This window comes from Sus scrofa, chromosome 3 (assembly GCF_000003025.6).
Source record: "Sus scrofa isolate TJ Tabasco breed Duroc chromosome 3, Sscrofa11.1, whole genome shotgun sequence".
In the NCBI taxonomy this organism is placed as follows: Eukaryota; Metazoa; Chordata; class Mammalia; order Artiodactyla; family Suidae; genus Sus; species Sus scrofa.
In genome coordinates, this window is record NC_010445.4 from 73230376 (window position 1) to 73244901 (window position 14526).

At 44.1% G+C, this 14526-nt stretch overlaps 1 protein-coding gene across 1 annotated transcript in view; it reads right to left on the reverse strand.

Moving 5' to 3' along the window:
- The window catches only part of ANTXR1 (anthrax toxin receptor 1), a 240636-nt gene that overhangs the window by 72632 nt on the left and 153478 nt on the right, over window positions 1–14526 (reverse strand). Inside the window, exon 14 of the mRNA XM_003125066.6 lies at window positions 4554–4595. Coding sequence (XP_003125114.3) covers window positions 4554–4595 — 42 coding nt within the window. The remainder of the gene's footprint in view (window positions 1–4553; window positions 4596–14526) is intronic.

A 14526-nucleotide genomic window follows, 5' to 3' on the forward strand; every position in this document is an offset into this window, starting at 1 on the left:
TTCTCTGATATCCATTTGGCAGAAGAGCTAGATGGACAGTTTGACACAAATAGGCTCTCAACCTCCAATTCACTGTGGGTACCAGTGGGAGCTATCTATGGAAAGGAGACGGCAACTGAAACAGAATCGAGTCCAAGAAAATAGTTTTAAATCAGACTTTGAATTCATTGAAAACTTCACTAAACTGTGACATAATTTAACCCTTATGATGAGCCCTGTAGCCCCAAACAAGGGCCCTGTATTTGCCTGTTCCTTTCTTCACTCACTCAAGCAACTGTAGTTGAGCCCCCACTGCACAGTGTTACATTTTGAGAAAAATACAGAGAAGACAGCTGTCAACAAGCTTGTTTACATTTATAGGGGAGTAAGTTTTGTGAGAGTGATGACATGAAATAAAGGACTAAGGTCACAGAAACTCCCAGGCCTAAGAGGCTCTGAAGGGCAGATCTCAAATAGATCTGGCTGTGTTGTCTCATCTGAAGTCTTAGAGGTAACCTTCAATGTCAGTCTTGGAGATGAATTCCTAGAAGTGAATTGGTGAGTCAGAAAAATCCAGTGACATGTGCGTGTAAATACAAAAAAAATTCCAACTGACTTAACGGACATGTCGTGACACCGTCATATCTGTTCACACACACAATGATTAAGGCCCACACAATGACCGTCCTACGTTCTTCAATAAAGAATTATGTGCTTGTTTTTTTTTTTTTAAAAGCAATGTTCCTTTTAAACTACTGAATTCTGGGTCTGTTCTAGAACTTCTGATTGAAGTAAATGTGTATGCTCGCCCTCGAATTATGTGTTTGTGTGTGTGTGTATCAGTGTGTGTCAAATGTCCACGGGAAAAAAGATGCCTGGCAGTAGCTTGGCCCTTCACCCCTCCAGAATGGGAGGCTAGTCTGGCTGTCTGTGTAGACACATCTGTGAAAGGCACCAGGCCTGCTGCTATAAAGGAGTTCAATTTGTCTGGTCTAGACAAGTTATTTAATTTTTCTGTAGCTCAGTTTTCTAGCCTCAGAGAAATTGTTAGACTCCATGAACATGATGATAAACCTGGAAATATATTCTTCATTCAAAGTCAGGTGCTTATTGTGAATCACATGCCCACCCAGTGTCAATGCCTTCAATACCCATCCCACTCCCTCTCATAGTCAGAAAATCCATGGAAAGTGATGACATTCAGAACTAAACCAGCAAAGTACCCATTACCGATTCTCCCATAAATTGCCCATTATTTGGAATAACTTGAGACTTAGTAAGGAATCCTCACTGTTGCCAAATAGAGAAGACCCTCAACCCAGGACATGCCCTTCTTAGTTGTTAAAACTGAGCTTCTTTGCTTTTACTGAGAGCCTAAAATTTCAAGTAATTTTTTCTGTCCTCTCTTTATACAGAGAGATTACTGTTGGTTGCATGGGAACCTCAAAAAGTCATGCCTTTTCCACAAATGAACCTTTCCACAGAAAAGAAATTCCTGGACTTGGAGAATAGGCTTGTGGTTGCCAAGAGGGAGGGGGTGGGGTGGATTGGGAACTTGGGGTTAATAGATGCAAACTATTGCCTTTGGAATGGATTAGCAATGAGATGCTGCTATGTAGCACTGGGAACTATGTCTAGTCACTTATGATGGAGCACGATAATGTGTGAAAATAGAATGTGTACATATATGTGTAACTGGGTCACCGTGCTGTACAGTAGAAAAAAAAAAGTATTGGGGAAATAACAAAAAAAAGTCATGCCTTTTTATATTATGCACTTTGATATTCCCTATTAAAGAGGATCACTGAGAGCTCATTGTAAAGTTGTGCTCATTCTCTAGTTATTCGAAGAGTGGATTTACCTGCGTTAGGATGGGATGCTTATAGAACCGATGAAAGTTTGGGTAATTTATATTGTTTATATCTACGGCAGAGTGTTTGACCTCATATAGCTATTAAATTGAATGTTACCTACTGTGTTTAGCTGTTTGGGGTTAAGTTAATGAGAGATAGATCCCAACCTTTAAGTATAGCTAATGGTCTTAAATTTTGATGCAGAAAGAAAAGTCAATAAAATAGCCTGGGAATGTGGAGAAGGGAGAAATTAGCTCTGGTGGAAGGAAATAAAGCACAGGAACTGTGCTTGAAGGCCTGGTGGGATTTGAACATGGGGAGCTAGAGTGGAGAAAGGTTGTTTAGATTCAGTCTATGATTGTCAGGGCATTATGTAAAATAGTGTGTATGGACTAAGCTATAATTTGTTTCTGTGGGATTTTCTTTTGTTTTCTTTTCTCTTCTCTTTTCAGGGCTGCACCCAAGGCATATGGAAGTTCCCAGGCTAGGGGTCCAATCAGAGATATAGCCACCGGCCTACTCGACAGCCACAGCAGGGTGGGATCCAAGCTGTGGCTGCAACCTACACCGCAGATCACATCAATACTGGATCCCCGACCTACTAGGTAAGGCCAGGTTCATTACTGTTGAGCCATGATGGGAACTCCCTTCTGTGGGGTTTATTTATTTTGTTTTCTGCCAAAACACATTAGGAAGGAGATTAGGGCTGTTTAACTCAAAGGACCAAGGAGCTCTCAGGGCCAGCACGCATGCCCAGGTAATTAGTACAGCCTGCAGCTCCCCAGGGGCTCCTGTAGGTCTAAGACAACACTTCAGGTCTCAAGGGTCCCCATGCTGTCCTTCTGTTTCAATGACGAAACCAAGTCTGCCTTCTTCAGGTGAAAGTGTGCCTTCCTTAAGAATACTGGATGAGGAGTTCCCGTCGTGGTGCAGTGGTTAACGAATCCGACTAGGAACCATGAGGTTGTGGGTTCGATCCCTGGCCTTACTCGGTGGGTAAAGGATCTGGTGTTGTCGTGAGTTGTGGTGTGGGTCCCACATTGCTGTGGCTGTGGTGTAAGCTGGCGGCTGTAGCTTCAATTCGACCCCTTGCCTGGGAACCTCCATATGCCGCAGAAGCAGCCCTAGAAAAGGCAAAAGGACAAAAGAAAAAAAAAAAAAAGAACATTGAAGAAGTTGCAAAAACCCAACTTCTTTCCTCTTGCTTTTAGCTATTCTTTCTCAGTGGTTTATTGTTTGTCCCCCCCCACCCCCAAAATTGTATTGTTGTGTACAGGACTTTGTTCTACAAGTACTTACTGAGCTTGCTCTGTGTATGGAAACTTATGTTAGATGCTGGGGCCTGGGGTCCATCCCCCACAGTCTCAGACCTAAGTCCCCTGATGTATTTGGCCACAGTGGCTGCCATGTCAGCTTCCAAAGGCAAGTGCAGAGCCAGCAGCAGAAGAAAGGGCAATAACTCCGCTGATTGAACATAATGAGTGAAGGGAACATTTTTCACCTCAGGGCAAATAGAGCAACCTCATTGAAAGCTTTCTGCCCTATTTTTCTCCAGGAGTATCAGAGACAGCTGCACACAATGGAAACCCAGCCAAACTGGAACCCGAGGAACCAGCCACAGTGCTTTCTCTTGAAGGATTAAAGAGGTTTTTTCCTCTCCCTCCTCTGTGCACAGCGATGTAATTTCCTCCCCTGATTTCTGGGCAGAAAGTTAGCATTCCAACAGATGCGCTTTAATTGATTGCAGCTATTAAATCCCTTAGCTTACATGCTTATAGTTCAGGATATAAGAGCCACATGGAATTTTAAATCTCATCATTTTTTTTTTCTTCTGTATATAGGCAACTTGACAAAGGCCTTGGAAAGAGGAATGGTGAGGAGTTGGTGCTTACTTCGCATACAATCGACTTCAGGGATTAAGGATAATACATTTGAACCCTCCCCATTATATCTTCTGATATCACTAAATTTGCTTGTAAGTGAGGGTCCCATGGAGGGAGGCCAGCTGTCCCAGCAGTCATCAGAAGATCAGGAAAAGCACTGGGCAGGCCCTCCTGCCCAGGGATGCAACTCACCATTGTTAACCTTTAATGCCTCCAGGCCACACACGCACCAGACCCACTTGTTGGACAGTTTACGGTGGAGTCTAAAGTATTTTTCCTTCCTTCGAGTGATGAGGATCTAATATCTTTTGCAAGGCCAGGATATTAGAATATCCCCCTCCAGTATATTTTCCTTGCTGCCTGGCAAATCTTTAAGTAACACTGTTTTAAATTAAAGAACAATGTCATACTCCAACATCAATCTGTTGCTAGAACCCCTGATTGTTTGGAGAATGTGGTGAATGCACCCTGACTTAACCACATAAAACAGGTCTCTACAGGGAGAAGAAAGATCCATCGAGTGTGTGTTTCAGAGGAAAAATCAGTACTTTGGGGCTCCAAATAGTTGTATTGATAAAAGCATCTCAAATTTTATCCCTGCAAGGAGAAAACCTTCCAAAAACCATTCTGCCTATGGCTGCCAGTTCAGCTGAGTTCCTTTTTATCCTTGGTTAGCAAAGAGGCAAAGACCTCCTCCCGCTTTGTATGCAATGGGAGTCCTGGCCCCACTAAGCTCTGCATTGCAGGGGCCAGACTCAGGTCTCGGGCTAGCCCAGTCACCTCCCTGCCCCACTCTGCCACCCAGTCCACCAGGCCAGCCCCAGCTCTGGTCACTCACCTCACTTTCCTCCGCTGGGGGTGGAGGGACCTCCTTGATAATCTGCAAAGAAAAGAACAAGAACAAGTCAGTGGAAATCTCCAGCTACCTGCTTTCCAAGAGGCCTGCTTGCCAGAGATGTCTGGGTGGTGTGGCCATCATTACCATAGTAATGGGCCCAAGCAAGGCCAGTGTCTCTTTGGGCAGAGGAGCTCAGTCAGTCAGAGCATGAGCCAGGCTGAGGGTTCCACACGTAGCTGTGTCTGCTGTAGTTTCGTATAGAGAAAAAAAAATGTTTCTCAGGTAACAGCTTCATCCTTTACCCCAGGTAGCTATCCTGCAAATGAATTCACTCCCATATTCATCTCGTCATTCATGATGAAACCATTCAGCCATCCATCTAAACCTCTGCATGTGTAACAAAGAATTGTACACAACAGAAGTGAAGATAGTACTGCAGAGATAAGTCAGGTAGGGACCACACTCAAACTGTTGGCCATCCCATTAACTGTCACTGGCCCCAGGTGGTACCCATGGGGGGAGGGTGTGATGATCAGGCAGACTGAGTCCCAAGAGAGGGCAGCAAAGAAGGGATAACCAGGGATTCCTTTCAAGGGCCCAGAAATTTAAGAGGTACCAAGATTTACATAAGAGTATCACAAGACTGGACTCTGCACATGCCCCATCATCAGGGTTAAGGACAGGCATGTGGACACGCAGGGCAGGCAAGCAATGGGGAGGCCCTTCTAACCAACGAGAGGATGGGAGACACATGGGAGGACAGGGCAGGAGGACAGGAGGGTGACAATAAGCAGCCTGTCTTAGCTCCAACTTGCACACCCCATTTATAAAAAGAAATCTCCTGCACCCTTGCAGTTAATTCAATTTAGAGTCTTTTACAGATAGTTTGGCCATTATCCACTCTGACTGCACCATGTCCTGGGAAGGCTCCCTCCTCTCACACCCCAAGCTTATTATCAGAATGTTGGATCCCCTACGTGCAGTCCTTCTCCCTGAAGGATTCTGATAAAACAAAAGTCATTACCAATTGTTTGAGGTCTTAGCCTCAGGGCTGGCCTGGACCACTTTGTGGATGGCTGCTCAGGTGCTGTCTATGGGACCAGTTCCTTAATTTAGTTGAAACACTTTCCTGGCGGCAGGGCAGGCTGCCTACCAGACAGTTCTTCCTCCCCTCTCCCTCCTACTAAGCACATATCACCTTTGATTTGATGATTATTCTGGGACCTCATTTGGGCTTTGGATCCTACTGCTGTCACCCAGGCTACCGATAACCTAAGATGTCATGTCAGTATGTGGAGACAGGATATTTAAAAAAAAAAATTTTTTTTTTTTTTTTTTTATATGGAGACAGGTTATTGACTTGAGGCTGTACTAACACCAGCTAGAAGATGGAGTTTCCAGTCACCTAAAAGGATGGTCGTTGATGAATCAAGAGGCAGAGGCTAAGCCCTCTTCAAACTATCATTTGATCTGCCTCCACTTCCTGGCCATCGTGGGAAGCCTGCTGAAGGTCTTTGGAAAACATGAAGCCATGATTTTGCTCACCCACTCAACACTGGCTCCAAATTTCTTTAAAAAATATCTCTGAGGAGGGTCATTACTGCCCAGTGCTGATTTCCCATCAATCCAGAGGCAGTGAGGATTTTAAAACAGGAAATGCCTGGAAACTGGAGGGAGGGGTGAGGCTCTGGGGAGAGGGATCTGGAATGTATCTCTTCTCTAAGGGCTGGGTTAGGGAGGGGAGTGAAGGGAGAGTGGGATATTTGGGAATATGGCCAGATGGTGATAAGGGCTGTGGGCAGTGTGCTTGGGTAGCCAGAGGTTCATGGCAGAGTAACTGGGCTTCTGTCTTCATGGCGCCATCAGCTTCCTCCCTCACTGCATGCAAGCCCAGAGCTGTTGTCCAAGGTGGGCCCCAGACCTGCCTTTTTCTGACTATGAGGATCTAAGTTCCCAAACTGCCCTGATCGCCACGGTCCTCGTCTGTGAGATGGGAGCAATGACACTAGTCTTGCAGGAACTGAATCATGATGAGCAGCATTGTCTGCAAAACATCTGACCCAGAGGGGATGCTCGGTGGATGGTGCACATTATTATCATTCCCCTTTCCCTTTCTTGTGGTCTCAGTCTCTTGCTTTTATTACATCTTTAACAAAGGTGTCGCTCAATCCCCTGCATATAGTAAAATGAATATGTGTGGTGGTTTCCAGATGGAGCAGCTGCAAAGCCAGAACTTCATAAAATGAGTTGAGACAGGAGACTGGTGTTCAGACAGTGGCCAGGGGCTTCAGGGGGGGTCAGCAGCAGTATGTTTCACCACATACGTGTAAGCACATGACATCAACCAGGAAATGCTGACATCAGCCAAGAGGCCCACCACTCAAACCAACCCATCAGTGGGCTGACGTTCAAGGTAACTGACTTAGTGGGTGTTTATTAAATTCTCCATCCAGCACTGTCCCAAGGGGAACCCAAAAGACAATGCCAAAATGCATGATTTATTAAGTATTAATCAAAGATGGACTAATTTATAAGCCAGAGTCCACACTGACGTCCTTGGAAATTAGGCACCTGAGCTTCTGGAAGAATGCCATCATGTTTAGGTAGACAGGATTTGGGCACCCCCAATTTGGCCTCATTGGTTGGGTGTCTGGCTATTTTCAGTGGGAATGAGAACGACGTCTTCCTATTGCTTCCAGCCCCCAACTCGCCGGTCTTCCCCTGGGGGCAGGGAGCAGCTCGCCCAGAGCCTGGCAGGAGAGCATCTCAAAGTGGGATCCAGGCAGGCTAAGTTGACATCATGAGATGATTATTCCAAGCCTTGAAGCTGGATGGGCTGTTTGCGAGGGAGCCAAACCCTCCCGCCAAGACCAGCACGCCTGGGGGCCACCCAACAGAGTGCTCTGAGCACAGGGACATGTCAGCCCTCCCACCTCACCCCTCCTGAGGTCCGAGCCCAGGTTGCCTGGAAGAGCAATTAGTGCTACAGTGCTGCAGAGTGGACCCCAGCTCACAGGATAAAAAGCAAACTGCCCTGGCCCCCACAAGGCCTGCACAATGTATCCCTCCGCCCACCCCCCTACCTTGCCCCTCTCCCCACCCCCTTCACTTTCTGCTCTTCAGTCTCCCAACACCTTCTGGTCCCTTCCACATGCCCCACTAGGTCTTCTGCCTAAATGCTTCTACCCCTCCCTGATTTGTCCACACATCTGAAAGTACCCCTATTTGTGAACCTGTTCACTGGATAAATCACCTCCCCAGAGAAGTCGCCCAGGGCCTCACAGAATGAGCAAGGTCCTCTTTATGGGGGTCTCACATAACTCAGTGTTTTCCGTAGCACTTCTAAACATAATTAAAGGCCAAGTGCATTTCCAACAAGGCCAAGTGCATGTCCAAAAAGAATGCAAGCTAGGGAGTTCCCTGGTGGTCTAGTGGTTAGGATCTAGCACTTTAACCTCTGTGGCTTGGATTCAATCCCTGGTCTGGGAACTAGGATCCCACATCAAGCTGCTACATGCTGCAGCCGAGACAGAGAGAGAGAGAGAGAGAGAGAGAGAGACAGCGAGACAGAGAGAGAGACAGCGAGACAGAGAGGAGAGAGAGAACGCAAACTCAGCACCACCAAGCTTAGGCCTGATTTGCCACTCCCTTCTCAGAAGGTTCCAGGAGCTTCCTCTTGGTTGTGGGTGGTCTTGTCAGCTCCTTCCTCATTAGGAGGGACAAACAGAAGATGGGTAAGTTTGAGAGATCCTTAAAAAAATGTTGAAGAGGAATGTCCTTTAAGTATACTTGGAAGCATAACATGGCAGTACTGGGGATAACTCTGGAGACATATTTCATATTTTTCCTCCAGAGGCCAACACTACATCTCTGCTTACTATTAGTTTCAGGCTGCATGTTTTGGATGAGGAGAAAATAACCCATTGCCTTCGTGGGACAGCTGCTCTAGAGCCCCTTTTGCATTAATGGTTGGACTAGTGAAGTGAAAGAGGATAAGAAAAAGAAGATGGGATAGAGAACTCAGGAATTCGATTGGTGTTTCTTTGCTCCCTGAGAATTTCTTGAACCTATCTCTGCTGTGAATTGGGAGATGTGTCTCCTTTCCCCTTCTAATTCTACTTTAGTCCATGTTTGTTTAGGTAGATGTGACATGGAGCCAGGTTTGACAAAGACTTGTATGCATAAAGGAAAGCAAGCTTGAAAAGACTTGCATTCAATTAAAATCTTACTGGCAACTTCTCATGGAGTCAAAATGAATTCAAGTTTTTGGGCAGAGCTCTTAGTTTGCCCTTATATGGAAGGTGTGGGGATGCAGTTAGCATGGGATGACTAGGTAGAAAGGTCCTGTTTGACCCCTGGGAACTTTACTGTGTTTTAGAAGTCAAGTTCAACTCTTCAGGTCTCTATAAAGCTCTCTCTTAAAATGTATTTTAAAGATGTGAAGGTGAGCCAGTGAGTTTATCTTGGCTCAGTTTTTTCCTCCAGAAGCACTGAAGATTGCTCCTAATTTACATTTGTTTCTTGCACTTTGTTGCTCTTCCGTCTCTTCTGCGGCAGTCCTGTGCCATGGGATGCAGAATGCAGTCCACTTGATTTCTGACACTGGCACCTCTTCCTCTTCCTGGACGATGGCCACCCTGGCTCACTAGATATTCCATTTAATCTCGTGAGTCCGGTCAATGTACTGCAGGAGGAGTGAGAGGTCGCCAGGCCTGGCTAGTTCCCATGGTCCCCTGCCATGGCTCTATCACCACCGCTTCCCAATTCTCCTCCTAATCTCCCCTGTCTCTTCACTCTGACAGCAGTTGGCAGTAGGCTAAGCTGTACAAGCTTAAGTTAGATCCTCATCTTATGGCATGAGAAGTCTGACATAACTGGGACTTCTTCGGGGACCCCTTTTCTTCTTAGATTGTCTTCAGTGTCTCAGTGTCGTTTTTGCTTGAGCCGGATGAGGAGCATCTCCTGCAACCTCCTTTACACCGATGGTGGGCTTCTCTTATTGCAAAGGAGACACATCCTTGGCACCCAGCCCATTCTGCTGCCCAGCCAAAGTCCAAGAGAATGGCTTCATTAACTACTCTATTAACGAAATTAGGCACTTGTCAGCTACTTTGAATGAGCTCAGTAGTTTTACACCTTCTCGAGCACCGCAGTTGTCTAGAGGGCTTCTTAAAACACAGACCTCTGGGCTGCATCCTTGAGTTTCTTATTAGTCAGTCTGGAGTGGGGTCTTTGCATTTCGAATGAGCTCCCAAATGATGCTAGTGCTGCTGGCCCATGGATCACACTTTGAGAACCATGCACTGGCTTATTTCTAACAATGCTACGTCTCAATTAGATATGTGGAGGTATGTTTTGCTTCAAGCCAGACACTCCTATGAGTATTCTGTTGTGTGTTGCTGAAGGCTGATTAGAAATATCAGGTTTGAAAATGTTTCAGTTGAAAACTTATGATGTCTATGCTCTATTGTCAGGAGCTATGGGGTCTCCATTGCTTATGTGTCCCATCTGAGGGAAGACAGAACGATTTCTGGAGGAAACTCTCTTGGCTTCCTCTGGCAAGCATTTGTGCTCATCCATGTGCAGAGGTGGCATGGCCTGAACTCCTGGACCCAGCCCTGAAGCAATCCTATCCAGAGGTGCCTGGGAGTTAGGAATACCGATTTTATCTTTTGCTGCACTATTGGCAGTCAACTAGCTGCACTGCATATGCATCTTTTTCTTTTGCAAAAAGAACTGGACTCTAAGCTTCTAGAAGACCTGGGCATACTTGGTTCAGTTTGTATCTCCTGACACATACTCAGCACTTCTTACTCAGTCACTATTTCTGGAAGGAATGAATGTACATTATAAAGAAAAAGGTAAGGGAAGCATTTTTTTTTTTTTTAATGGCCATACCTGTGGCATTTGGAAGCTCCCTGGCCATGGGTCAAATCAGAGCTGCAGGTGTGGCCTAGGCCACAGCCATGATAACACCAAATCTGAGTCTCATCTTCTATCTGCACTGCAGCTTATGGCAACACCGGATATTTAACCCACCGATTGAGGCTAGGGATTGAACCCGCACCCTCAGAGACAACATCAAGTTTTTAACCCACTGAGCCACAGCATGAATTCCAATAAAGCATTTGTTTTTCTTTCTTTTTTTTTTTTCTTTTGTCTTTTCTTTAGGGCCACATCTGTGGCATATGGAGGTTCCCAGGCTAGGGGTCTAATCAGAGCTATAGCTGCCAGCCTACACCACAGCCACAGCAACATGGGATCAGAGCTGTATCTGCGACCTATACCACAGTTTACAGCAACTCCGGATCCTTAACTCACTGAGCGAGGCCAGGGATGGAACCCGAATCTTCATGCATACTTGTCAGTTTGTTCACAGCTGAGCCATGATGTGAACTCCCCAAGAAAGTACTTCTGATTATTCTAAACATCTTTTCCTGTCAAATAAAAACTTCAGTGATACAAAATGGAAGCTTAGTCTCTCAACCCTCCCTATAAATGATTCTTTAGTAATTGATGCGCTAATAGCCTCAGCTGCCAAGAGTGGATTGTGACACATGGATGCATCTTGGGGAGCTCGTTAGAGTTACAGGTTGGACCCACGGTTAATTATGGTACTTTATTGACACGATCTATATCCCATTCTATCCCCAGCCTCCAAGTAAATTCACTTGCTCTGTGGTTTCCTGCTTAATGTCCCCAAATAAATTTTAAAGAAGCTTTCCTGAAAATTTGAAAACCGCATGTGCAATTGAATATGCAGTGGCATTATGCCTATACAATGTACACACCTTAATCTAAAAATACTTTATGGCTAAAATATGTGAAACATCTGAGCCTTCAGTGAGTCATAATCTTTTTGCAACAGTAATATCAAAGATCACTGATCACAGATCACCACAGCAAATATAATAAAGAGAAAGTTTGAAATACTGAGAGTATTACCAAAATGTGACAAAGAGACATGAAGTGAACAAAACCTTTTGGAAAAATGGCGCCAAAAGACACTCAACTCACGGTCACCACAAACTTCCAATTTGTAAAAAACGCCTATCGGCAAAGTACAATAAAGCAAGGTCTGCCTGTATATGACCTCCTTTACCCTGTGAAAAATCATTTTTTGAGCTAATATAATTTCACTGTTTAGTGATTTTATCGCCCAGTTTCCCTATCACATATGAATAAATTTACGTATCACATACATGTAACAGATGGCACATGTCATGCTTCAATCCATACCTAACTTTTATAGGCACTGGGAAATCAAAAAATTCATGTGACTCACTTTAGTATGATATTTGCTTTCTTGTGGTGGTCTGGAATGGAACCTGGAATATCTCAGAAGTATGCCTGTATATGTTTTAGATTGTTTAGTTATGGTAAAATTCACCTAACATTAACCATTTTAAAGTGTGAGCTGAGTACACTGGGTGCCACCAAGTACTACCAGGTGGATGTGAAGATGCCGTTCAGCCCTGAGCGGCCTGGAAGAAATACCCCAAACTTGCACACACCTCATCTGCTTTCTCACTTCTCTTTGCCCTTCTGCAATGCAATTACATACCATGCTCATGAGCGTGTGTACTTTTCTTCATGAAAGCATTTAATCTAGCACCCTCAATGTAAGCATTATAAGAATCCAGGGATTCAGGGAAAGAGGAAAGCCCTAGGTTGTGGAGCAGAAGCTAATGAAGAGACAAGATGTGTGGGACACCATGAAAGCAAGAGGAGTAAAGGAACCCATGTTGAGCTTCATCAGAGACCACACTGAAGAACACAAGGAAAGGAGAATGGAATGCATGGGACCCATCATTTGCTTTAAGGGGATTAGAAGCAAGTGTCATGGATTGAAGAAAAGGGTATAATGCTGAGAGTAGCTGAAGAGCACTTACGTGGTATTTGGTCTTATTTGGAACCATGAAAATAGATTTTTTGTTTTGTTTTGTTATGAAAATAAGACCCTGGCAAAACAACAAAAGCTGGGCTTCTATTTTAAGTTGGTGCAGAAGGAATAACAAGACAATGAGTCACAGCCATCCACCTCTGTTGTTGTGACACTTCGTCCTAAGAATGTCCTTCTTTCCATCCTGTAACTCAAAGGCACAGGGCTACATCACACTCAAAACCACCATGAAACTTCATGTGTTTGCTTTTTAAAAATTGAGACATATTGCTATTTATACTGCAACATTATTTTAATTAAGAATGTAAGATGCTTCAAAGGTGGACATTTTTAGTTTATTATTAATTTCAGAAATTATTTTATAAGGTTGCACAGTTTGAAAGTCCTGTTCTGAACTGATTTCCCCCACTAGTCCTGTTATTTTCACGAGGTTAAAATTCCATACACAGTGATATTTCTATTACCCTTCATGTTATAGGAGAAATGATGGCATTTAGAGAACGTCTGATGTACCTGCTACTCAACTGTTGTTAACTTTGTAGTGAGCACAGGAAAGACCAATGACAGGGCCCGACTTCTCAACCGATTTTTGGTGTTTTGTGCTTTCCGTGGGCAGTAAAACCTCAAGGAGTCAGAGTGATAATATTCCTTGGATTTTTGGTAATTTTTGATCGTGAACTCATGTGTAGTTTGCATTTACCGATGAGAATCCTATGAAGACTGTGCTAAGGGCTCAACCTGCCAGAAAGGATTCAAGTTTCCTTTTGCAGATTCCTAAGCACTTCCAAACCCTTACTCCCCCCCTTTTTTTTTCCAGTTTGCAATTTATAGAACCCCAAGTAATATACATTTGAACTTTAAAACCAACAGGATGTGGTTCTGAATTCTTAGCCCCCCCCCACCCCAGCCAACACACATATCAAATTTATAGCCCATCCTTTTACTCAAGGTCCCAGCTTTAGGCAGAAGATTTCTGACTCCCAAACATCTATGGCTATGAAATCAAATTCTAGGTTACAGAGATAAAAAAATCGCCACTGCTTTAGGGTCAGCTAACCATCTGATTTCCAGAACTTTCTTTATTTTGTCCCTGGAAATGCCTATTTTTCTTGTGAGCCTGGCTATACATTTAAAATAACTTTTATTATTTTTTTTCCAGGAAATTTTATTTTTATTTTGCTATGAAGTCCCGTATAGCAGCAGTGGGAAGTAATTGATTTTTCACAAATGATTACCTCTTGCATGATCAAAGGAGTTAGTTGAAATGTTGTATTTAGATACTTAAAGTTATTTGGAGCCTTCGATTTAAAACATTGCATATCTGGGAGTTCCCACAGTGGCTCAGGGGAAAAGAATCTGACTAGCATCCATGAGGATGCAGGTTCTATCCCTGGCCTTGCTCAGTGGGTTAAGGATCCGGTGTTGCTGTGATGTCGCTATGGCGTAGGTTGCAGACACAGCTTGGATCTTGCGTTTTCTGTGGCTGTGGTGTAGGCCAGCAGCTACAGCTCTGATTCGACCCCTAGCCTGGGAACTTCCATATGCTGCAAGTGCGGCCCTAAAGAGCCAAAAAAAAAAATTTTTTTTTCAATAAACCTAGAGAAACTAGGCAGTGCAATATGGAAAAGGGCCAGGAAGTATGAGATACTAGCTGATGACAGATAAATGAATCTTACTATACAAATGGTATAAATGTAATAGAAACCTCACAGCTGATTAGAGTGGGTTACTCCTGGCCAAGTACTGTCTGAATCCAATAATTTTACAGTGTAAAAGTTCAGTCAAGGCTAGTGCCAAGGGTGTTGATCTAGAATGTAGTACAAGACATTTTCAAAGAAATGAGTTCAACTTTGTGTTTTTTGCACTTGGAACTCAAATTTCAAGTAATTTTTGGCCTCTCATCTTATCCCCCTTAAGACTGGGACTATTTAAAAGGCCAAATTCATCCATAACTCAAGTGAGAGTAGTGGCAGGAATTTTAACATTAGTTGATAAGGCCTCAACGATGTACATGGTAATTTAAAAGAACAGCTATGCACATTCTCCACTAGATGTGGTTCCAGTCAATAC